Source organism: Cydia pomonella, chromosome 10, assembly GCF_033807575.1.
Source record: "Cydia pomonella isolate Wapato2018A chromosome 10, ilCydPomo1, whole genome shotgun sequence".
Lineage (NCBI taxonomy): Eukaryota > Metazoa > Arthropoda > Insecta > Lepidoptera > Tortricidae > Cydia > Cydia pomonella.
Genome location: NC_084712.1, coordinates 11,588,155 through 11,611,669, shown reverse-complemented (window position 1 = coordinate 11,611,669; position 23,515 = coordinate 11,588,155). Strand labels below are relative to the sequence as shown.

Sequence of the window (23,515 nt, the reverse complement as noted above, 5' to 3'; positions counted from 1 at the left end):
TATATGTCTTCGGCCGGCAACCCCTTTCGTCCCGGCTTCTATAGTAATGTTAACTAATGTACTAATAATGTAAGTGAATATACGTAAAGAGTACTATGGTAACCCTGTCAAGTACTGACAGCAACACGCTTTTAACTGACTTTAATGTTAGCAAAGTTAGGGCTTGCACAGTTTCACTTTGATTATTACTTTGTTTAACTAATTATATTTGTATATTATTTTACACCCAACGGATAACTGTTATTGGCCTAATACTATGTAAAAATACCTATGTAAATTGTATATCTACGGCTGTTGTTGTCCTGAATACCAATAAAAATAAAAATAAAATAAAAATAAAGGACTCCATTTTGTCGAATATACCTACATATCTTAATTTAACCCCATTGTTCACTGCGCCCAGGTGTACACTGTGTTGACGTCGACTAACTGCATATTGCTGCACATGGAGTACAGTGCGTTGGTGCAGTGCTGGGGCACGTTCCCCGACATCAGCGCTCCCATTATGAAGGTGATTAATGCGATATAAGGCTTTAGTCTGTTAGTGAGAGAGCGAACTTTATTTGTTGAGTGTTGTCTATGAATGAATGAATGAAAATATTTTCAGGCAACTATTGGCCCATAGAGAGATAGATAGAAGAAATACCTTATAAACTAGCATACATATTATTATTAAAAAAAACATATTATTATTACAAGTTTTTTGGAGAATTCGCGAAACGTCTGGTTGACGTAACTGGTGACCGAAGAGCTGGCGGCTTCCTCGCATAACGCTGATACGTGCTGATATTGCGATACAACGAGGAAATGCCGCCAGCATCCTTGGTACATTGCCTCTAGGGCCTATTTTAGATATAAGCTAGTTATAGTAATCATCTGTATATATATTCATTATATATATATATATATTGTTATTGTAAATAATTTTTTTTTTATAAAATATATCTAAAAAATTAAAAACACAATTATGGCTGCGATGTAGTTCGCAACCCCGCAGTATCAGGGAGCCGGCGTCGGAACCGCCGGAACTTGACAGTCTTCGGCCAAAACTCCTCCTTGGTGAAGGTCTTAGACCCGCGGTGCGCAATCAACAAAGTATCTCTTTGTTGTTCGTATTTTTTATTACATATTGTTTCTCCAAAGAAAAATATTCTTATTAATTACGACGTGTGATTTTATGTTAGGTTAGGTTAGTAGGTTATCGGGTGAGTAAAATGTGGCTGATCCATACGTGACATGTTGTTAGCCTGTTAACTAGTTATAAATGATATTAGGCTTATTTTATGACGATTATACTAAGTTGATAGTATCAGAATTTAGGCAAAAAAGTATTTATCATGTGATTCATGTGCAATGCGGACGACGATAGACCACGGCCTTAACTATGTCCGGTTACTGTATTGGATTTGTTTGAACTTACTTATGACTTTTAGGGGAGGTAGTATTGGGTCAGGAATTTTAGTATGAGCATAAAGTGGAAATCTTATTTTTGCTGAATAAGTGGATTAAAATTTGTAAACGATACTCGTAGCTTCAAATATGATGTCGTATCATAATATATTTTTAACTTTGAATTTAATCATATAATTAATGCTTATTCATCATTATAATAAGCAATCTATTTTTCTAAATTATTTGCCAGTGTAGCGTATCTCTAAATGAGAAAACAGTGGGCTGATTGAATGTCTTTATATATAATGTTATATTGAAACCATCGGACCGTGTTTATTGGATTCATTTTGTATGTTACTGTGTTATTGATGAAATTATTTTAATCTTCAATATTTTCCAGGTTTTAGAGGACCCTGAAATCCGAAGCGAAGTGGTTCAATACGAAAGTGCTAAGCCTATGGTCGGCCGAATAGATGTCAAAACAAATCGGATTGCGGTAAGATTAGTGTGACCAGATCTGATTTCCAATTTTACGGGACAACTGCATTGAAAATACGGGATTCGAGGTTAAAATACGGGACAGACCCTTTTTTCTTATAAAGCAACGTTCATTTTTTTATTACTAAAATTTGGCAAAATCAATTAATTAACCTATACAATTACTAAATTTCTTAATGAAAGACTTTATAATACAAAATTAAATATTACTTGATATTATAATACACAACAATTTTTATTTTAAGTATCTGGAAAGGAAAATGTGAAATAATCAAAATACCTAGGTATTTTTATCAATAAATGTCATAGAATAATACAATTACGGGACAATCGGCTGTCCAGTGTTGGTTAAATTTCGCCAAATTACGGGACAGTGAAAAATTCGTGCCTGAAATACGGGACACCCTAAGATACACTTTCATTAGTCCACCCTAAATTAAAAACTCTGTAGGTATTATTGTTTGTATCCTTGATACAAAGAAAGAGATAAAGCTGGCAATTAAATTGCTTGGCAAGTCAACGCTTTAGCGATACTGTAGTGCTTCTGACATGTTTTTGGACGCGCATATAGATGTTTTTTATGCCATTATGCGCAAAAAGAATGCATCAGTGGTACACCGTATATGCGGGAACATCCACGGGATCCTGAAAATGATAGCCAAGCGGTTTGATTCTGTTATTTTGGGACGATTTCGACACAAACATGCAGTTCGGTAGATCAGCTACAATAATCAGCAATCGTATGTAAGTTACCTAATTTCATTTATGTCATTTATTGTACTGTAACGTAACATCGATTGTAAGTTGATACTAACAAATATGGACTGTATTATTAATTGTCTGAGAATAAATCATTTTTATTTTACTTATTATTTAAGGCCCTTTTCTAACTGACGGTTCGGAATCCGTGTAGTATGCAGTTTTTTCTCCACACCCCTACATCTACTGTACAGCAATCACCTGATATCGCACCATTCGCACCAATTTCTTACCACAAAGTCAAGAAAAATTAGGACAGGACGTTTTATTTGCCTTTTCCCGTGGATAAGATTCGGGCATATAGCGTTCCTCGTTACGGTTATAAATCAAAGTGGAGAAGTTCTCCGATGTAGTCGTAAATAGTACACATATTTCAAACTATTCGCTTTGAAAGTACTTTTAAAGCATTCGCAGACTGGAATTCCTCGCGAAAAGCACGGCGTAGGTTAACTCGAACGCTTCTTTCACGTCCGAATTGCAACGCTTGATTATGTAGAGACGACCGCTGGAATAAAACGCTAGTGTGTATAGGCTCATAAATACCTCGTACGAAAAGTTGTTATCCTTACAGCAAGAGATAAAAGAAAGTTTCGTCGCCTTAAGCGGCCGCGAGGAGCGAGCTCACTACACGAAGACCTTCGAAAAGTTAGGCGTTATGAGGTAAATATTAAAATACTGTCTCTGAAATTATGGTAGAATTGTGAGTTTTGGACTTTTCACCTTGTATTTATAGCAATGTTTTACACAAATGTTTTACGTTTTGGACTACTATGACACCCGTTTTCAGTATTTTTATTCCTATCTTTTGAGAGATCACCTCGTACGAATCAAAGTAGCACCCACAATGAAATTCCATAGAATAGCTCGCCGTGCTCGACTGATTTTTCAGATTTGACAGTTTTCATTTAGGGCACAACGTTTTTTATTTGAGGATTATTATAAATTATTCTGATGAAAAATGAAACATTACAAAATGTGATATTGTCTGAAATCATTTTCTAGGATGAATCTGGATACTTGGTGTCGGTTGAGCACTGAATATTTAATGCGTCTTTTAACAGATGTATCACATTAATAAGCACACGTGCCTGAAATAATTACATATAGGTACAGTCAGCATCAAAAGTAACGGATCAAATAACGCTTCATAAATATCTGCCATTCTGTAACAGCTTAACAAAAAGTGATGTCTGTAATATAGAACAACAAAGACTATAAAAGTTATACTTTTGAATGTGAATTTTAGAAATTTATGTATATTTGGAAAAGTTATCTGGGATGTCAGATACTTTTGGCGCGTTGTTTCATCAGCTACTATTGATGCTGACTGTATAACCGAGCGACTCCTATCACATAAGCTCCAAGGAGTAAAAGTGCTGAATCTGCTTATTAGGTATTAGGTCTGTCGTCTGAGTGAACAAAACGCAAATTTAATTAGTTTTTATCTTCTAAGAATGCTCTTAGGTACGTATATTAACCGCTTTGTCTTCTCGTTGGCTCTTTTTTACGCCACACTAAGTTTAAAGGGAGAATCGTTTGAAAGAAATGAAATACTGAGAATCTACCCGTTTATTTATGTTGTGGTTTCATTATAGACGAACATACTTTACGTCATTTGAAATGTATATGGTATATATAATAGGTACATTTTGTATTGGTTTAATTAGTGAATTCATTATAATGGTATTATGAGAAATATTAACGAAAGGATGGTAATATAGGTACGTAGTTACCTAGCTTAATTATTCCATACCTAGTATGTTTCTAACCATAATAATTCTAAATACTTAAATAATAAGTCAAAATGTGTCCAACTAACAAAAACTAGGAAGTAGCAATGATGTACGTAAGGAGCCCATTTCAAGAGACTTTATCATTGCAAATTGGACATTGCTCTACTATTTAACTGAACGACTTCTTCATACTCGTATCCTAACCAGAGGGCCTACCGCGAACCACGTTCGATGTCTTGCTTCCCTGACACTCTTACGTACTAATTTACAACTGCGACAGAGAGGCAACACGTGGAACGTGGTTCACGGTAGGCCCTTTAACAGTATGACCGCCTGGAAAAGATCTCTTTTTGGATAAGAAATGCAGAATATTGGTACTACAGTATTTTCACATAGCTTGGGTATGATCCGTTATAGTGATATCTGTCATCACTCATCTCAATACAATATTGCGAGAATTTGCATTTTAAGATGATAAATTGTTTGGAGAGCTGTTACCGCAACCAAAGATGAGAAAAATATATTTTTTAAGACATAGATCTACTTTCAACTCAGAATATAGTGCAGCTTTTTTCTATTCCCAGGTTTTTAAGGTTCATCATAGTACCAGGAAGCATTACACCTTACGGGATGTTCCTGAAGGTCTGGTGCATTATGAGATCGCTCCTAGCCGTATATTACCTGATCACTGTACCTTATTGTATAGCGGTAAGTACGACGTTGCATCGTCAGTTGACAACCGAAGCTCACTGAGCGACCCTCACCCGGCGTGTCCCCGCCTTTGAGCGTCGACGTCTAGTCAGCGCTATTGAAAATGGCGTCGCTGCGCAGTTGCGCCAACGTTGCTTAGAGTAGTAGCTATAGAGTTGACTAGACACTGAAGCGCGGCAGACGCTAGTGTGGGGTCTCTCTATTTAATGAAATACAGCATGAATAGTCAAAAATCTGTTTCACTCTTGAATGAGATAAAGTAAACTGAGAGAAATTCAATTTATTTAATTAATTGTGAGTGCACGGTGCAGTCGTCATTAGCGCTTGTTTATATAGTTCGTGTCATCCACGATGACGTGTAGATTTGTCAAATCTACATAAACTTTAATAATATGACAATACGAGTCAAGGCACACTTCGTCGTGAATGGCACTTTCTATACAGTCAAAGAGAATTTGAAATTCCCTTTGTTAAAGCAAGCCCTAACGACCTATCTAAATCCAATGTTATGTTATTTTCTCATTTGAAAATAGTCCCACAGGATACATAAATTCCAGAGAACAGCTATTAGCATTCGTAACATTGTTCAAATAAAGAAAAAGTTAGTAAATGAATTATTTCCAGTTCCACAAACAAAAATAAAAATAAAAGTCCGTATATCAGTCTGTACATTCGAACTTTTATATTGCCTCGCGTCCTCGTGGAGTATGCCAGCAGGTTTCAATCAAATGATATGTTAACGAAAGTGTATATTTTGTTGAGATTTAAAGTAACCGTTCACATTTTTGCATCGCATACATCGGATGTATCGCAACGAATTTCGATAAGTATTGTATCATCACTTTCAATAGCCAAACGAAGTCGCCAACGGGGTTTAGGACCTTATGTTAAGTAAGGCAGTTAAAGTACTACATCAAACCTGTTTTCAGGTATCATACAGCAAATTTCGATCCTGTGCGGTTTACTACGAGGACCTTTTACTGTATATTGACATGGCGATAATGGCATATGTGGCTTATTACGACGAGCGATCTCTTTTAGTCACTCATCCCTTATATACGATATCACGATACCTAAAACATGGATTTGTTTTGGATGCTTTCATCTCTTTTCCTTTATCCCGTTTTGTAAGTTAATGTGTCTTTTATGTACATAACTAAGGTAAATCTTGTAAATTCACTTACGATATAAAATAATTGTGTCATGCGGTACCCACTGCCAAGTCCGAATCAAGAGTTGGGGGTAAATACAGCTCTATAACTTGCCTGAGACAATCAGTTGGTAGTTATATCTTCAAAGCTGCAGCTACGCAATACCTAGCTCGACTCGTACTCGGAACGGTGTACGGTCCGGTTTAGGAACACTATATCCATTTTTATAATATACTAGCGACCCGCCCTGCCTTCGCACGGGTAAACCATAACAGATTATACAGTTTATACACCTAAACCTTCCTCAAAAATTACTGTATTGATATAGGTGAAAACCGCATGAAAATCTGTTCAGAAGTTTTTGAGTTTATGGCGAACATATATACATATAAACATAGATGCGGCGGCGGACTTTGTTTTATTTAAGATGTAATGATAGTTTTTATGGCTAATGTTCATTAATTCATTATTTAAGTGTGATTTTACCTAAATCTTACTTCGTATTTCAGGTAAGCCTTATAAATGATCAAGCAGATTTAGATTTGTATCGTTTGAACAAATTGTTCCAGGTATGTATACCTATTCATTCATTGATATTATAAGCCCAAAATGCATGGGCTTAAATCCTACTAAAACAATGCAGTGAAAAGTGCCTTTGCAGACGATTTGCCTATTTGACAAACTAATCATTACAATTTCAGTTAACCAGAATTGTGGCTGCAGTGAATTACTGGGAAGAAGACATAATGCAGACTAACCAATTGATATTTTTACTAAAATTTTTGCCAGCGGCATTGACGATTGTGAATTTTGCATCTGCATTTACTTTCATCTCGTTTTGTAGGCCTTACCTCCCAAATGGGACAGATATTATCATGGCTAATTGTTCACGGGTTATTGTTATGCATGGCTCGAACCATAACATTGGAGGTAAGTGTGTTAAAGGATCTAGATGGAGGTCACAGATATAATATTTCATCGTATTTGTAATACTTAGTACATTATCATAACATAACTTGTACAATTTAAAAACACTCCAAGAAAATAAAACAGCTCCATCTAGTAAGCTGAATTTTGTCTAAGAGACATTTCGCCCGGTCAGAATCGCCCACCGAGGATTCCGTACAATATTAACTTATGATTTATTATTATTATTTGTACAAAGTTATAGGTTTCAGATTTTTTTCTGTACTTGTAGGGTAAGACACATTATTACTTGCCATATTTTATAGTTCTAGGTCAACGGGAAGTACCTTATAAATTTTCGATTCCCTTGAGAGTATCGAAATATAGGGTTTTTTTGTGGCATAAACGGTCGTATGTTTTTTTTTAACTTAAAGTTTGATTTTGCAACAGGGACCCCTGAGTATATGGTTTTGATTTCAACTCGATACCTCTACGCGTTCTCGAGATAAAGGATACGAAACACATTATGGTTGTGATGTATTACGCAACCCCGCATTGTCAGGAAGCTGGCCGCGGAACCGCCGGAACTTGACACCCTTCGGCCAAAACTCCTCCTTGTTGAAGGTTGCTAAATTTTCAGTCGGAACGCTCACCACAAAAGAATTAAATTTCGCATTGTGTCGAGATTCCGACTTCGCGACCCTCGGAACGAATCCGGACTTTACCCTTACATACTTTACGATGTCATTGACCTTCGTAACGTAATGTAGACAGGGCACATACAACAGCGTCGACGGTGTTGCATGATGCTGCAAATGGGTGGGTCTATACTCTGTACCTATCTTTAGGAATTTAAATAAAACTATACAAAATCTACCCTCTAATGGCTCCTTAAGCCAGTTGAGGGTAGATGAAAACATTACATGATCAAATAATGTAGGTTAAAGTCAGGTCGTTCAGTGACCGGTCCAGATCGCGGTTTTGTATTTGATTGGTTAGCCAATAAATGTTATAAGCTACCCGAAAATGTACAAATTGTTTGTTTACTTCTAACAGAGTATAGTCGGTGCGGTACTGGCAGTACGGAGACAACCGACTGGACAGAATCAGTGCAGTACCGTAATACTGCATTGATTCTGTCTAGTCGGTTTCCTTCTCTTCTCCACTTTATGGAAACCATCCTCGTCGCATCGCTACATTCGCGACTCCCTTATGTAATTCTGATTTGGTTTCATCTTACTTTAAACTTTTAGGTGCAATAACGGAGTATGTCAAAGTGTTCTTTCACAGTTTCAAAACCTTTGTCGGTTAGTATGACTTGCAGATGCAAATATACAGTCAGCGTCAAATACTTCGTAGCAGTCAAAGTGGCCAAATAGTTCGGTACACCATACTAAATATATAGTGTACCGAACTATTTGGCTACTTTGACTGCTACGAAGTATTTGACGCTGACTGTACACTCGTAACCATAAAAATATGAATAAGTAATTTGGTCCCCGCAAAGTAGGTATATTTGACTTCTTTATGGGGTGGAATCTTATGCACTGTTCAAAGCTACGTCATTTTGTATTTGACTGCTTTACATGATGCATCGTACACTAAATACTTTGGGCATAGTATCACATTTTAACACCGGTAGGTAAATGAAATATATTTTGTGGCTGTATTTAACGTTTTTGACACCATATGGGTTGAAACGTTATTCACATTAGTGTATTTGATCGATCAATTGACCTCAGTGTATATTGAAAATCGCATGTAAAGTCTCGCACCGTCTAAGTGGGCCTTTCGTCTCATCCAATTTTGAATCAACCGCAAGGAACACGCAGTGTACCATGACTTATAGATACTTGCTTCTAGGATGTGGATGCACGCCTACTATGTCTGTGAATACGACGGACGCCCTAATCTCTACATCGCTTGCAATCTTAACTATTTTGTATTTTGCCTTTATGTGTGGATATGTCGCGTCCGCTCGCTCCTCCACGGGCACCGCCCTGCTTGATCACACAGTGAGTGTCAAATTGTAACATTTCACTTCAATAATCAAATCCGCAGTGGCGGATTTGCTCTAAGGTTCATGTAGGGTGGCAGTCTAATATGTATATAGAAAAGTGCTAGGCGGCCAAGACTGCAAATCCCCTCAAATGCTTTTATTTCGCCATGTATTATCAAAATTGTAAGTATTGAACCTTTTTCAAATCTACATATTGAATAACCAAACCAATTTATTTTTTTCTAGGAAAAAACTTCTGACTTGGCAAACTTTTTATACCAAGAAAACGTCGACCCAATGCTGACTGCAAGAACGTTAAAGTACTTCGATTATTTGTGGAGACGCACCAACGGAAGCAATCCTCAGGTGAAATGGTTAAATGAATGCTTCATAGTTAACTAAAATTCAATGAATAGTTTGAGTACGCGTTGCTCTTATTCTAAGATAAAAACCAAAAGACTTTACAAAGATATGTAATCCAAATTATAATCGACAACTCTTTTGAATTACCTAGTGATTTAATTTACATTTTATTTGTATAGCAAATATGCCGGCGACTCAACTCTGCATTAATGGAAGATACTCTCGTCTTCATGTACGAGCGGACCCTACGCGAAGTCCCACTCTTCAGCAAAGTGGAGCGCTCCTTCATCAGGGTCATCACTCAACACCTCAACGAAATGTACTTCCTAAAAGCCGAAACCGTCATACAATGCAAGGATGTACAATCTTATATTTACATTATTTATCGGGGCAAGGTAAGGAAGCTTGAATTGCGGGTTCACCATTCATTACATTTTCTGAAGGAAGGTAGGTATTACTGTTCCGTAAATACTCTGTAATATGTGGACATAATATTTTCAGGTTGACGTTATGAATTCATACAATGAAATGATCACTTGTATGGGACCAGGCGGAATGTTTGGGAATTTCACCGGGGTAAGGGCGAATGTTTTAAAAGATACATTTCATATTGTTACAAATATTGCATGTCTTTCCACACTTTTGAAAAATGACAGTATAATGTCAGAACCAACAAGAATTTTGTGATTACAGCATCCAATATCGTGTTCCGAAGTGTCAATTTACGCAAGTAGGAGTCTTGATTTGCTCGTCATCCCGAGCCAGACGTTCTTCAACCTGGTGAAGTACTATCCCAAGATACAGGAACCCTTGAACAAAGCGTTCGAAACGTCGAAAGACTACATTTTGCCAATCAATGTGAATATCGCTGATGATTCAGACTCAGGTACCAATTCGACTTAATGTTTGAGCCATGGAAAATTTGTATTTATACCAATAATTATCATTTTGGCGTTTATATTGGTTTCATAATATCCAGTAACTTTATTCATAATCAAATGAAAAGATAATAATAATAATTAGGGGAAAATGGAAGTACAATTTATATGCAATTTTCTGAAATCTTTGACATCTATATCCATTTTATAGCGAATTCATCGTCATAATTATTATTTCATGTTCTCTTTACAGAAGGGTCGGTACACGATGCCTTTTCTATGGACTCTAAATTCAGCTCCATCTGCACAACCGATGACAATCGTTATGACATGCCCGAATACTCAGGTACTTAGGGATACATTGCGTCTATATATTGCGTCGAATGATTCCTCCTGTTCTGTTCACAGATTCTTCAAGCCTTTTATGGTTGGGCTTAGTTAAAAAATGTTTTTATCACATTTTTATTACTTAAATGTTATATTTCTGAATAAATTAACGTGCTAAACATTAAAAAAATGTCTACAAGCATTTAACGTGACTGCTACTTCATATATAAATGAACTATAGACCATCATTCCTCGCGAGAGGTAATAAGTATAATGTGTTTTATACCAACATGAATTATAGGAACGTACCCCGCGGTAATTACCTTCTTTTTTTTGTGTCGCCATACACGTTTGCTCCGATTTCGCGCGTTGTACTCGTAGCAATCGATGCAAAATAATAAAAGTAAGCTTGCACCGTATGATTGTTTTTTGCGCCTTAGCTATGATTGTTTCATACCGGACGGAGTTGGCACATACCTTTCTAGTCACAGGAATTTGTATGTACATAGTTCCTATACAGTATTGAAATGTAATTTACACAATATCCGCTCGATTTTAATTGGACGCCGCGGATGTGGATCATCCATCCATCAGATATGGAATATAATCACCATATTGAACCTTCAAATCCCATTACGTGCCCTATGCTTCCGACTCAGGAGACTCGTGCCGTAAAGGTATGTTTTCTACCTGAATCAATTTATTTTAATCCATTGTGTGCTTTTATACTTTATCGTGAACGTTCACGGGAAAATTATCTTTTCCTGTCACGATTTATTTAAATATAGTAACAGTAATTGAATGTTTACAATCTTATACATTTAAGTCCTCTGCTTTATGGTGATGGTACTTTTGTCGTGGAAGTTCACGATAACTTTACCGTTTATACGAGTTTATAAAGCGCCCATTCGTGCCCCATATTCGCAGTCCAGCCTATTTTTGCATCATTAGACGAAAAATTACCTAATACTCGTAGCTATCAAGGCTAATGATTATTGTCATGAGTATTATGCCTATTCAATGTAGTTTTTTTACAAGCTTTTATTTAGTTTCACCTGTACCGTTGCCTTATGTGCGTCTATAATCAAATCTTGCAAGTTAAATTCACCCACTTCCCGGTTTTCGGTGAAGCTGAATTTTTGCATACATATGTAACTTGCGTGACAATGCAATATTATGGTACCATCGTGCATCGAGCTGATCTGATGATGGAGACAGGAGGTGGTCGCAGGAACAATGTGATAAAACAATGCAACCTAACTGTGTTTGAGGTTTTTAGCATTTTCTTGATGAGTATTAGTTGCTTGTCGAAAGTATAGTCGGCGATAAAAGCTTGTACCAAAAATGTAAGTTTGCCAAAAACTTATTGATTTGATAAATCGGATCTCCTGCTAAAGTTCAATTCAAACCCAAACTTTAATATTTTCTTTAAAATAATATTTGTTTGTACGCAGCTATTACAACATTGAGAACCGCCCAATCGCAATCGAACTTGAGCCAAACCAAGTCAGTGGGCACGATGAGCGCGTTTTCCGTGCAGAGCCAGAAGAACATATACAATTTATTCAGGCCGGGAACTTGGATGTATTTGGTGAGTATTCAGCTCTATACATTCATACTTACAATTACTTAGCAAGACGTTGCAAGTTCAGATATATCCGACGGCAAATATATGTCAATCTGATTGTCAGTAAATGTAGTCTACCCTTAGATATAAGCCCTTGCATACGAATTTCCATTGCGACCTTAAAGTAGAACCACGTGAGCACCGCCCATATCCCGCCTACCAAGCGCTCGAAGCGTTAACTTTGTACGGGCGTACGACTACATACAAGGCTAACGCTACGCGGGTTATGTTTAAGCGCGTCACAGACGGAGCGATAATATTGTACATATTTCTTGTATTCAAATGTACGAGTTAATGTGACATAATGTAGAAAAATATGGATCAGCATGAGCCCGTGTCCGTGGCTAGTGGCGATCCACTGGTTAAAATGCATAATATGGACTTTCATATTTTTACTTACGAATTTGAAATATAAGTTTTATACATGATAAGAATAAATATATACCTAAGTCAACGAATAAAACAATAACAAAGCCGTTTTCTTGTTATTTTGAATGTTATTAATCATTATGTAAAAGAAACGGGAAATAACTCTATAAGACAGGTAATATTTTAATTTTGGTAATTATATACGGTATTAAGTACATATATTTATCCATATATAATGTAAATAACGCATAATGCATTTCTACTTCATAATAACTTCCAAAGAGAAATGACGTCCTTACAAGGTTAATGCATTAGCGTCATGACGTACGAGCGAACATCGATTGCGCGTGAGAATGAAATAAAAGTATCGTTCAAAATTTGTTTTAAGCAATAAATAAACGTAATTAGAAATAACGTATCGATGATATGAGATCCCATCTTTCTCTTACACTTTTTATAATGGTTTTTACAACCTTTTACAACGCAATTAGTCATTTTTGTGTTATGCTGCGTGACAACTTTTCACTGCGCAATTCGCCACACGACTGCGCGCAGCGGTGTAACTAAATGCGATTTTGACACCCATGTATCGACCCCATTCGTAGTGCTCGTAAGGCCGGTCTTTACGAAGTAATATATAGGTCTATGAATCTACCTAATTTACAAGTTTGATACTGTATAGTTCGTGTCATCTACGATGACGCGAAAATTTGACAAATCTAACCTTTAAAAACATTAAATTACGAGTCAAGGCACGCGTTTTCGTGAACGACACGATCTATACCTACTTTCAGCAATCATTTGTTGGTTATTCACGCTTCAATTAGAGGGCCAGGGCCAGGACACCATTTAAAGTCCGAAATGGCCCGCGTTCGTCATTGTCAGCAGGCCGATTATCTTTTAAGCCTTTACACTCACTCGGCTACTTTTCCTCTTTTAAATAATTATACCCAAAACCGGCTGAAGAAATAAAATATGAGTATTTTGCCGGAGATTTGTAACTGGCATTAATTTAGACGGCGATAAAAATGCTAGGTAACTTATTATTTTTAGGTAGTTACTGTTTTTTTTGTTTATTACTTGGCGTTATCATTACTATTATCTGAGTTTTACAGGCTGACTTGAACCTACGCTAACATCAGAATTATATCTAAAATGATGATGAATGATGTCATTTGGGTATCTTGCGTCTCGCTCGCGCCAATACATATACGGATAAGGCCTCGTACCAAAATAATTTGTTAGAATATACTCGGAAGTTGCTATATGTGTAATTAAATGGCTATTTTCAACAATCCATAGCCCCTTCGTGAGGTCCCGCTTATTGCGTCGATAAAGACGTGGTAGAGCGAGTCTTTTACCTACTGGATACTATTGCGTGGTGTTAGAAAGTTATATAGGTACCTATATTAGCTTTTTTTCTCTTATGGATGGGACAAGCGCGTATTTCAAAAGCAAGTAGGTAATCAGTTTTATAACTTTCAAATTTCACAGATGGGTGGTTACTTGACCAGTTTCATGGCAACGGCGAATTACGTCATGGTTCTCTACAGCATTATTACGCTAAACGACTGCTATGGTATTATGTGGGCGATGGCATTTTTCGACATCTATTTCTATCTGACCATGTACTTGACTATGCATGAGGTAAAGTTTTTCATATTAATTAACCCACGGCTAGACTAGGGACAATAATCCCACGACACGTGTCGCCAGCAACTTCGCTCGACGCGTCGGGCGACATCATGTGTAAGATGCGCAATGTCAAAGTCCGGAATGTCGCTGTCCACACGTGTCGTGGGACAATTGCCCCTAGTCTAGCCGTTGTTTAAACCTGAATGGGTGATACTCGATCACGTTAACACGTCACAAATTTGGATTGAACAAAACCTGGGATACACTATGGAAAAATGTTTTAGCCCAGTTGGTGACAATTCAAGCGAAGTCCAGTGATTTCACTTGTCATATCGGAACGGAACTTCGCGCGACTTATGTCGGTAGCCCCGTCAGGCGAAGTTGCGCGAAACTTCGCCTAACATACTGGCGACATCGCACGAGCGCACGACTGGCAACATAACTGTCGCGATATGTGTGTGTTGCGTGTGTCGCGAGTGGAATAATTCGTAACGTCTTTACGGTTTCTTATACAGGGTTAATTGAACTTCTTACTTTTTCAGGGGTACGCAAGCAAGCGTGGTGAAATGATTATGGACGCTAGCAAGTGTCGTAGAAACTACTACAGGCATAAAACATTGTTCTACTCAGATCTGTTCGTGAACTTCCCTTTCATGCTCTTCGGATTTTGTTTTCCGTAAGTTGACTGGATTTAGTGCTCCGTTTTGCATTTTTGCTAATAAAGCAATATCGGAAAAAACAACGTTCCGTCTTTAGTGAACATGTGTCAATTTCATAGACGTTGCGGTTTATACTAGCTACTGGTCAAATATTCCTATTTCATCTTAAATGTGAGAAGGTGTATAAATTACAAACGAAATGAAAATATATGTTTTCCCAGCCCAAATCCGTTTAAAATCAGATGCAGGTACATTCATTGGTCACAAACATACATTTTATTAAAGAGATGCTACAAAATTTCATTGACAAAGTCGCCATCACTATTGCAGCTGGATGAACATACAGTTAATCAGTTAATTGCAAGAACTATGTTGAATTAACATTCATGAAAGTTAATATTCCTGTCCATCTTCTTTTTTATGTTTTTTTGTACTATTTTACCTATCTATAAAGGCAAAGGCGTAATTTAATATAAATCGCACAAGCGTGATAAAATTGGCGCGACTCACCGCAAGATGCCGTCTATGAACTAGATATAAACAGATTAAAAACAGTTTTCTAAGCACAAACAACTTTTCGCAGATTTTATCAAATTATTCCCGTGAAGCGTGCATGGTATTTTGTAAACGTTCTATCCTGGATTTTATTTCCTGTAGTTTTTTAACATTGAAGTATTTTATTCGAGAATTATTTCCTGAAACGTATGCTCGTTATTTCCTTTTGCTTCAACAAGTGTAAAATTTAATTACGTCCTTTACACCAAATTCTCGTTAATTTGTCTTAATAATATATTACCAGAGATTATTACCAATAGCAGATTATAAATTACGGGTAATAAGGCATATATAATGAATGAGCTCTTAAAACAATGTAACAGATCAAGTTCAGAGCGCTCAATAGGCTAACGTACTCGTAGCTTAGCATCAATTTGGGCCTTAGATTTGTGCGCGACCATCAAGGTATACAAAATTCCTTTTGTATACATTTTAGTGTTGGCTATTAACAATTAACATTTAGTTACAGCAAAACTATGAAGGCTATGCATTACCTGAGAGCAAACAAGCTGTTCCGAATCAAATACTTGTTTGAGTTTTATAACAAGTCATCGGTTGTTCTTACAAATAACCTTACTACGTTACAGGTTTGCATACTGATATTTAAGTTAGTTTTTACAAGATTTTATTTAACTCACACTTGTTAGTAAGTACATATATTAATAAATAAGTTTATGTGAGTCAAATATTGGAAGCTAAATTAGAACCGCTTCCTGATGTTCGATTGGGCTGAAAATTGGTAAACTTATGAAAAATAGCTGACAGCAGTTGAATACAAGTACAACCAGCATTAAATGCTTGTATTCGGACTCGAGTACAGTCACAGTACAGTTGTGTAAGTAAGAAAAGAAATAAAAAGGGAAGCAACTTTGTCAAGAGGATATTTTCCACTCTTTTTACCTCTTCTGTGTCCCGTTTTGCAGTTTTTCATTGTATTAGAAAAATGAATGAGGTTATTATTATTACAAAACTGCTAATAAACAATATATATTATGTTCTTCATTAAATTCTGTACAATAGTTCCTTTAAAAGTATGTTGCTAGGAATTATATTTTTCCGGATGCAGGAAAAGAGCCGGACCATTGTGTTTGTGTCAAACATATTTTTTGGCAGAAAAAAATGTACCTATGTTATCATAGATAAGTGTGTGTGTATTTACGCAGGCGGTGATGACAGTGCACGCGGTGGTGTTCTTCGTGCACACCTTCACGTGCCTGTGGCTCATCGTCATCATCGCCGTGCAACCCATCTGCACCGTGCGGACGATCAAGACACACTTTCTTGAAGAGTAATTGTGTTTTATATTTATTTACTTTTAGTATATAGAAAGTTTACAGTTAACATAGATATAATTATTAAAAGTAGAAAAGGTATTAAGTCTAAGAAAATTAAGAAAGTTGAAATAGATAAAACTAGTTTTAAAGAAAAATAGCTACAGTGATTGGTGTGTTTTCGTTTTTATAAAAAAAAAAATTGGCACGTTTATTTGAACCTAAGATACTGAAGTCTATCTAAGCTATCTTCGCACCGTATTTGTAGGCGAAGACTGTGGTGGAGATTTGAAAATTTCGCATCTTTGTGATCTTACGTAAGAAATATTAAGACCCCTCCCACCCCCTTGTAAGAAAAAATAACACATATTCGACCCCCCCCCCCCCCCCTCCTCTCCCTTAATCGTCTTTTATAATATATGAACGGCATTTTATACAATCAATAACTCCTTGTTGCTGAATAAACAATGTGCTCCTATTTACATCTCTGGATCCGAGAAAACGTTAATTTGTATAGTTACAAGATATCGCTCTCAGTACGGATCCAACGAAGGTTAATTATAAAGGACATTTAAGATCTAACGATCTGACCCCCAAATAATTATGTTCAGCGTATTTTTGACCAATAGGTATAAATAGCTTAAGCACTGAGATACAATAATTACGGTAATAAAGTGCGCGGTCCAGCCTCATTCGTTATGTATTTAATAATTCTTTTGACCACTAACGAGCTGCGAACAGACATTTTACTAATCATAAATTACCTGGGAATTCATAATTATATCATTGAATATCCGATAGTTCTAAGTAACTTTAGTGTCAGAGGTAAATTTTATAGTGAAATTTAATTTCGAATAAAATACCCGTAGTCAATAGTTAATTATATAAATATAAGTTTCAAATTTTAGAAGAATATTAACTATATATATTAACAATCATAACTGTAAATGTAAGAATTCTCATAAAAAAAAAATATTTCGAAAGTCAAGATAAAGCAAGAAATCTGTATTTTCTTGTCCAGACTTCAAATGAACTTCGTTGAATTTAACATTAGTTTGCCGCAAGACAATCTATTATTCTCGTTTGTTTGTATCATTAGTCGGATTTTGCTTCAGATACAGAGAGTCTACGAGCTTATTGTTATTAAATAAAACTTTGGTGTGTTGGTACAGTCAGCATCAAATTGGTAGTGACGGTCAAAGTTGCCAAATATATCTGAACGCATCTTGCATTAGGTACGCCTTATTTCTATGTTAACAAAGGCGTGCAGATTATTAACACAAATTGTTTATAATCTGAATTAATAATTAAAATAATCGTTTTATATCGAAATTCATTTCGTACATGAGTGAAAGGCGGTAGAGTAGGGTGTAGAAATGTGTATGGAAGCAATTAAGCAAAATTTAAAAGTGCGCATAAGTCAACGAGGATTAAATTCGCGGGCAGCTTTGCCAGTTATGAGAAAAATACCTACCTTGTTTTTGTAGGGAAACGCCAAGCAAAGTGTGGGACTACACGACGTCTTTCTACGTGATGGCGACCTTGCTGACCGCTACAGGTGGCGACGAGTATCTGGTCAACGACTTGATTCCCGAGATCATTCAGAACATTTGTCTGCTCTCTGGTAAGGTGCTGGCAGCTGTGGTAGTCGCAACTTCCATGCAGGTAAATAGTCGCAACTGCTATTCACACGATATTTTCCCTACTGACCTCTACATATCACAATATTTATTAATGACCGTCTATTAGTCTTAATTACATTATTTAATTACAAAACCTAACTTAAATATGTTACTATAGTAACTATACTTAGTATACATATATAGTCTAAACTTAACCATTTAGACTAGGCTAAAAGCTTTAAAAACGAAACATGTTGACCTAAGTTTTAAATCTAGGTTACGTTTTCAAAAGAACATACATTAACTAAATACGAAAAGGCAACGGGAGAGCTTATGGACGTACTTAAAAATCAAGGACTTTCAGGTAAACGAGTCACTTAACGACTTATTTTTAATCCAGCTGGTAATCGTTTACTAGTGTCTTACAGGTTTTATTTTAAAAAACTGATTAACAAATATATTCTATCATTTAAGATTACCAATCCCAAAAATTATGGAAATATGTCAAACAACTTTGGGTGACAGAGCGTGGACGACAGGTACTAACCAAAAATATTTTTAAATAAATAATTTCGTCACTAGTCGCGGTAATAATGACTACAAATGTTTGATCAAACAGTTGCCAGCTCTCTTAGCTCAGACCCCGTACGTGAGGCGGTGCGACCTTATGTCGGCAATGTTTGGCCAACATTTGAGGAACTGCTACGTTTTCGCCGACACGGGGGAGTCGTTTCTTCGTCAGCTCACCGTGGCCATGGATTACACAATATTTTTCCCTGGTAAATCCCCAGTTAATTAAGCTTTTGTTTCATTAAAAAAGGATTTAAGATAAAAACGCGAGAAACTCCGTTATTAATTGTCTCCGTCCTCATTTTAAACGTTAATAACTCACAAGATTTTAGCTAAAGAGAGTAGGATAATTTTCATCATTGTTTATTTTACGAGTAAGTTCAAGGAAAATATGGATTGCGCGGGATTGTACTTATTTGTTATAACTAAATTTCAATCACAGGGCTTTTGATAAATCAAACTCGACATAGTAAACACTGTTAAAATAAACGTATAACCACGTAGACATCAGTGGCAGAGCGTTCATAGAACTCTACTCTCACTGGATTGCCCATTTCGAGACAGCTGGGAATATTCAAGAATTTCAAAAGAAACAGCAACCTAAATGAACTCCCAGCGAATATTTTTGACGCGCCGCCACTGGTAGTTAATGCCTTTCGATTTCAGGTCGAATCAATGACCAGCGTAGCTATATTTCGTTACGATTATAAATGTATGTTTTAGGCAACTACATAGTAGTAGCAGGTGACAGCGACGCCCGCATGCACTGGGTGTCTTCCGGCACCGTCTCCGTGGTGTCTGTGCGCCCCGACCTGACGGAAACCACGCATGAACTATTAGGACCCGGGGACGTGTTCGGGATTCTGCAGGGATTGCACCGTGGCATCATTCACTGCTTCTCCTACAGAGCTGAGACCAAGGCGAGTCAGGCGCTGTCGTTCACTGTTTCTTTTTTAACCTTGGGCTTATAACTATACTTGTTCTCAAACATTTAACGATACAAACAACGACTGTGAAGCGAATGTAGCGAATCTCTAACCTAGTTTTTGTCGATATAAACTGTCAACGGTTCTGTTATTGTGGTAAATTTGTACAAAACTGAATTGAGGAGGGTACAATCGGGCCTCGAAATTGACAGATCTTTTTATTGATACTCATGCTACCGAAAACCTACACAAAAGGTTGTCAGATAATGGAACGCAATAACGGTGGATGGAATACAATCAAGGCACAGAAGTGTGATTTGTAGAAAGGCGAAATTTTATTTTTCTCGATTGTTAATCATACGAATTTCAAGTTGCTATTTGAAAAAATAAATATAGTTCTTACGAGTAACGCATCCTCCTAAGGCCCAAAGGTCTTAGTCATTTTAAATTAGAACAGAGTTCCATTTGTGTTATTTCGTTCGATTTTCGAACAAAACAACATCAATTTTATTTCTTAATGTATGGGTTCAATATTCAAATATTCATGTTTTTTAGGGTTCCGTAGCCAAATGGCAAAAAACGGAACCCTTATAGATTCGTCATGTCCGTCTGTCTGTCCGATTCTGTCACAGCCACTTTTTGTTGTATGGCGGGGCCTTAGCAGGGCATTGATGAAAGTACATATCTTTTCATTTCAGGTAAGCATTTTGTCGCTGTCACTGGACTCCTGGATGCACATATTGCCGTACTTCCCGGATGCGCAAAATAGTATTACAAATAGATCTAACATTCTGTTCGCTCGTATTACTAACTAAAATGAATAAAACTTGGCAATAACCACGTACCAAAAAGCAAAATGGCTGTGAGCCATCGTGGGCATACATAATTAACTTGATTTTAATATTTTCTGTTATGGAAGCCTTTTGTATACTATTATTTGAGTGCTGTCATTTATGCCTAAGATTTATATTGTAAGGTTATAATTATATGTTGCGGCAATTTTGAATAAATAATACAAGTAACTAAAGATTGTATATTACTACTATAATTACTAGGCATTTTTAAATATTTGTAGGGGCATCTAAGTTGCCTCACTAATCGAATTATTTTTTGTTAGTTACTCATGATTGTCTTTACAAGTCCTTCCACTATTCCATCCTTGGTGACGAGACAAGAATAGTCTTCTTTTCTATAGTAAAAGCGAGACAGGACAGACACGTAACATAAAAAAAAAATACTACAGCATCACTATCAAACGAATGTCACTTCGCTTCGCCGTCTTGACTCTTCAGCAATTTAAGTACGGCCTTGATGACCACCTAGTATCTAATCTATGTCATGTTAGTAACTACTGTAGGTAGATAGGTATACCTACGCAAACGACAAGATAGAGGCGTGACAAACGTTGCCGAGGAGTTTTATTTGAAAACCTTTTTAAGGTAGGCATTTATTGGCAATGTCCTCTAAGAATAATAGCTATTTTGGTTGTTTTTGTTGTCTCTCTGTTAGTAATAAAAGGTTTTCAAAATTGTGGTTTTCGATATTCGTTTCCTAACAAATAAGAGTTATCTTCCGACTGTAGTGTAGGTAATTTGTTTAATTTGCTTCAATCAAGAGTATCAAGACGATGGTTTAACTACATGCGAGCAACAATGTTACTAATGTACGTACTAAAAATAGCGCTGGTGGCCCAGCGGTAAGAGCGTGCGACTTGCAATCAGGAGGTCGCGGGTTCAAACCCCGGCTCGTACCAATGAGATTTTCGGAACTTATGTACGAAATATCATTGGATATTTACCAGTCGCTTTTCGGTGAAGGAAAACACCTTGAGGAAACCAGACTAATCCCAATAAGGCCTAGTTTACCCTCTGGTTTGGAAGATCAGATCAGTCGCTTTCGTAAAAACTAGTGCCTACGCCAATTCTTGGGATTAGTTGCCAAGCGGACGCCAGGCTCCCAAGAGCCGTGGCAAAATGCCGGGACAACGCGAGGAAGAAGAAGAGACGTACTAAAATGTAAAGTGATATTGATTTGTGTAGCGAAACGCTACTACATCTGTCGTAGTTTTGTGGAATTACCGCCGTGCCTTGGTCAGGTTGTTTTTAGTGTTTTGGCCATGTTTCGTTGATGTTGATTCACGCGGATACCGTTAGGTGGCGCTTATAGCAAAAACGCGAAAACGCCGACCTTCTTCGTATAATTCCTGGCCGTTTCTAATAAATTAAGTGCATATTTGCGCTTATTTTGAATTAAATTTTTTATGGAATATTCGAAAAAGAAAAGATTGAAGTTGTTTTTAGGGAGATGGTTTTGTGAATTTGGAGTGGAAAAGTCGTTTGTGTACCCGGGTCGTTTTTAACCAGTTTTGCAATTTATAGCCAGTTTGATAGTTAAGACGAAGTCTTTTTAAGTGCGCGTAAATCCACGGGTGGAGAAGCTCCTCGTAACAGTTGACTACCAAAGGCGCGCGTAAATCGGCGCCCGAAGAGGAGAGGCTCCTCGTAAACAGTTGGTTACCAAAGCCGTGCGCAGGTCGGCGCTAAGCAGTGGTGGAGTGAAGAAACCTCATCGTTATCGCCCGGTCTGCTGCCATACGCGCTCGCCAGGAAGCGAGTGAGGCTTACCTCGTGGCACATGTATACGTTATGTATACATGTACATGTTCTTGAGTGTCACCCCCGCTGACCACCGAAACATTCGGATTTCATTTTGTCACACTTGTATCAATAAATGTATATTTAATTATAACACTTGTATAAGGTATTATAACACTTTTAAAATTTTTGTGATGGAACTTACAGGAGATAACGTAAGATTAAAAATAGTAGAGTAGACGATGACAGTACCAGAATTTACTAATTTGCTCGTAGTATACAATTTCGCACTCCAAGTGTACGTACGGTGTATAAGTAGTTGGAACAATAAAATATTACACGTGATTTGAAATTACGGAGAACACCCCTAACCCCTGTTTTCAACTTACCCCAATGCACTGATATAATTTGTAAGTTAGGCAGATGGCTGCAGAGCAGGTGCTCATTGAGACATGTAAACTTATTTTCGTAGCTATTGCTATATTAACGCAAAAATAACAATTAATTACATATACGAGTATTAAAAAGTCAACAGATAGCTATGGGAAACTATGGGATTAACATAACTGGACGTCTAGTGCCATACGAAACTAAGACTTAGACCTCCCTTAATAAAAACCATCGAGAATAATGACGAGGAATATAAATACATACTTTGTAAACGTATCTATCAAGAGTAGGGCTCGGAACCGGTTTATTTTTAAATCCCGAAATAGTCCAATATCTTTAATTATTTTATACACTTAGTAGGACTGGATCATGTATTTAGGTTACAACTTCGCATTATTAGATAGTGCCATTAAAAATGAAATAATTAAGCAAAGAACGAAAAAGAACGTAATAATACCGGTATTTTTTCACCGGGTTCCGAGCCTTGATCAAGAGGCTGATCCTTTATTAAATATGTTCATTTGCTTAAATAAATCCATTTTGTTCAAGTTGTTCACCATCTTTCGCGCGTTAGCACAAA

The 23,515-nt window shown here is 36.8% G+C and overlaps 1 protein-coding gene across 5 annotated transcripts in view; it reads left to right on the top strand.

The window, feature by feature from the left end:
• Positions 1 to 20,978, top strand: part of LOC133522075 (uncharacterized) — a 45,985-nt gene extending 25,007 nt beyond the window's left edge. For 2 of the 5 annotated variants that reach the window (XM_061857276.1, XM_061857274.1), the window contains 25 exons: positions 404 to 511; positions 1,793 to 1,888; positions 3,221 to 3,309; positions 4,967 to 5,090; positions 6,023 to 6,220; positions 6,754 to 6,813; positions 6,946 to 7,174; positions 8,404 to 8,457; positions 9,014 to 9,165; positions 9,396 to 9,515; positions 9,692 to 9,907; positions 10,014 to 10,088; positions 10,206 to 10,398; positions 10,644 to 10,736; positions 12,172 to 12,308; positions 14,208 to 14,360; positions 14,891 to 15,024; positions 16,026 to 16,149; positions 16,726 to 16,850; positions 18,321 to 18,498; positions 18,732 to 18,819; positions 18,930 to 18,994; positions 19,075 to 19,234; positions 19,749 to 19,945; positions 20,650 to 20,978. In XM_061857276.1, the coding sequence (XP_061713260.1) occupies positions 404 to 511; positions 1,793 to 1,888; positions 3,221 to 3,309; positions 4,967 to 5,090; positions 6,023 to 6,220; positions 6,754 to 6,813; positions 6,946 to 7,174; positions 8,404 to 8,457; positions 9,014 to 9,165; positions 9,396 to 9,515; positions 9,692 to 9,907; positions 10,014 to 10,088; positions 10,206 to 10,398; positions 10,644 to 10,736; positions 12,172 to 12,308; positions 14,208 to 14,360; positions 14,891 to 15,024; positions 16,026 to 16,149; positions 16,726 to 16,850; positions 18,321 to 18,498; positions 18,732 to 18,819; positions 18,930 to 18,994; positions 19,075 to 19,234; positions 19,749 to 19,945; positions 20,650 to 20,766 (3,285 nt within the window). In that variant the 3' untranslated portion in view covers positions 20,767 to 20,978. Of the gene's footprint in view, positions 1 to 403; positions 512 to 1,792; positions 1,889 to 3,220; positions 3,310 to 4,966; positions 5,091 to 6,022; positions 6,221 to 6,753; positions 6,814 to 6,945; positions 7,175 to 8,403; positions 8,458 to 9,013; positions 9,166 to 9,395; positions 9,516 to 9,691; positions 9,908 to 10,013; positions 10,089 to 10,205; positions 10,399 to 10,643; positions 10,737 to 12,171; positions 12,309 to 14,207; positions 14,361 to 14,890; positions 15,025 to 16,025; positions 16,150 to 16,725; positions 16,851 to 18,320; positions 18,499 to 18,731; positions 18,820 to 18,929; positions 18,995 to 19,074; positions 19,235 to 19,748; positions 19,946 to 20,649 lie in introns of those variants that run through there. The other 3 variants (XM_061857275.1, XR_009799993.1, XM_061857277.1) reach the window with 3 other exon arrangements.
• The last annotated feature ends 2,537 nt before the right edge of the window (positions 20,979 to 23,515 follow it).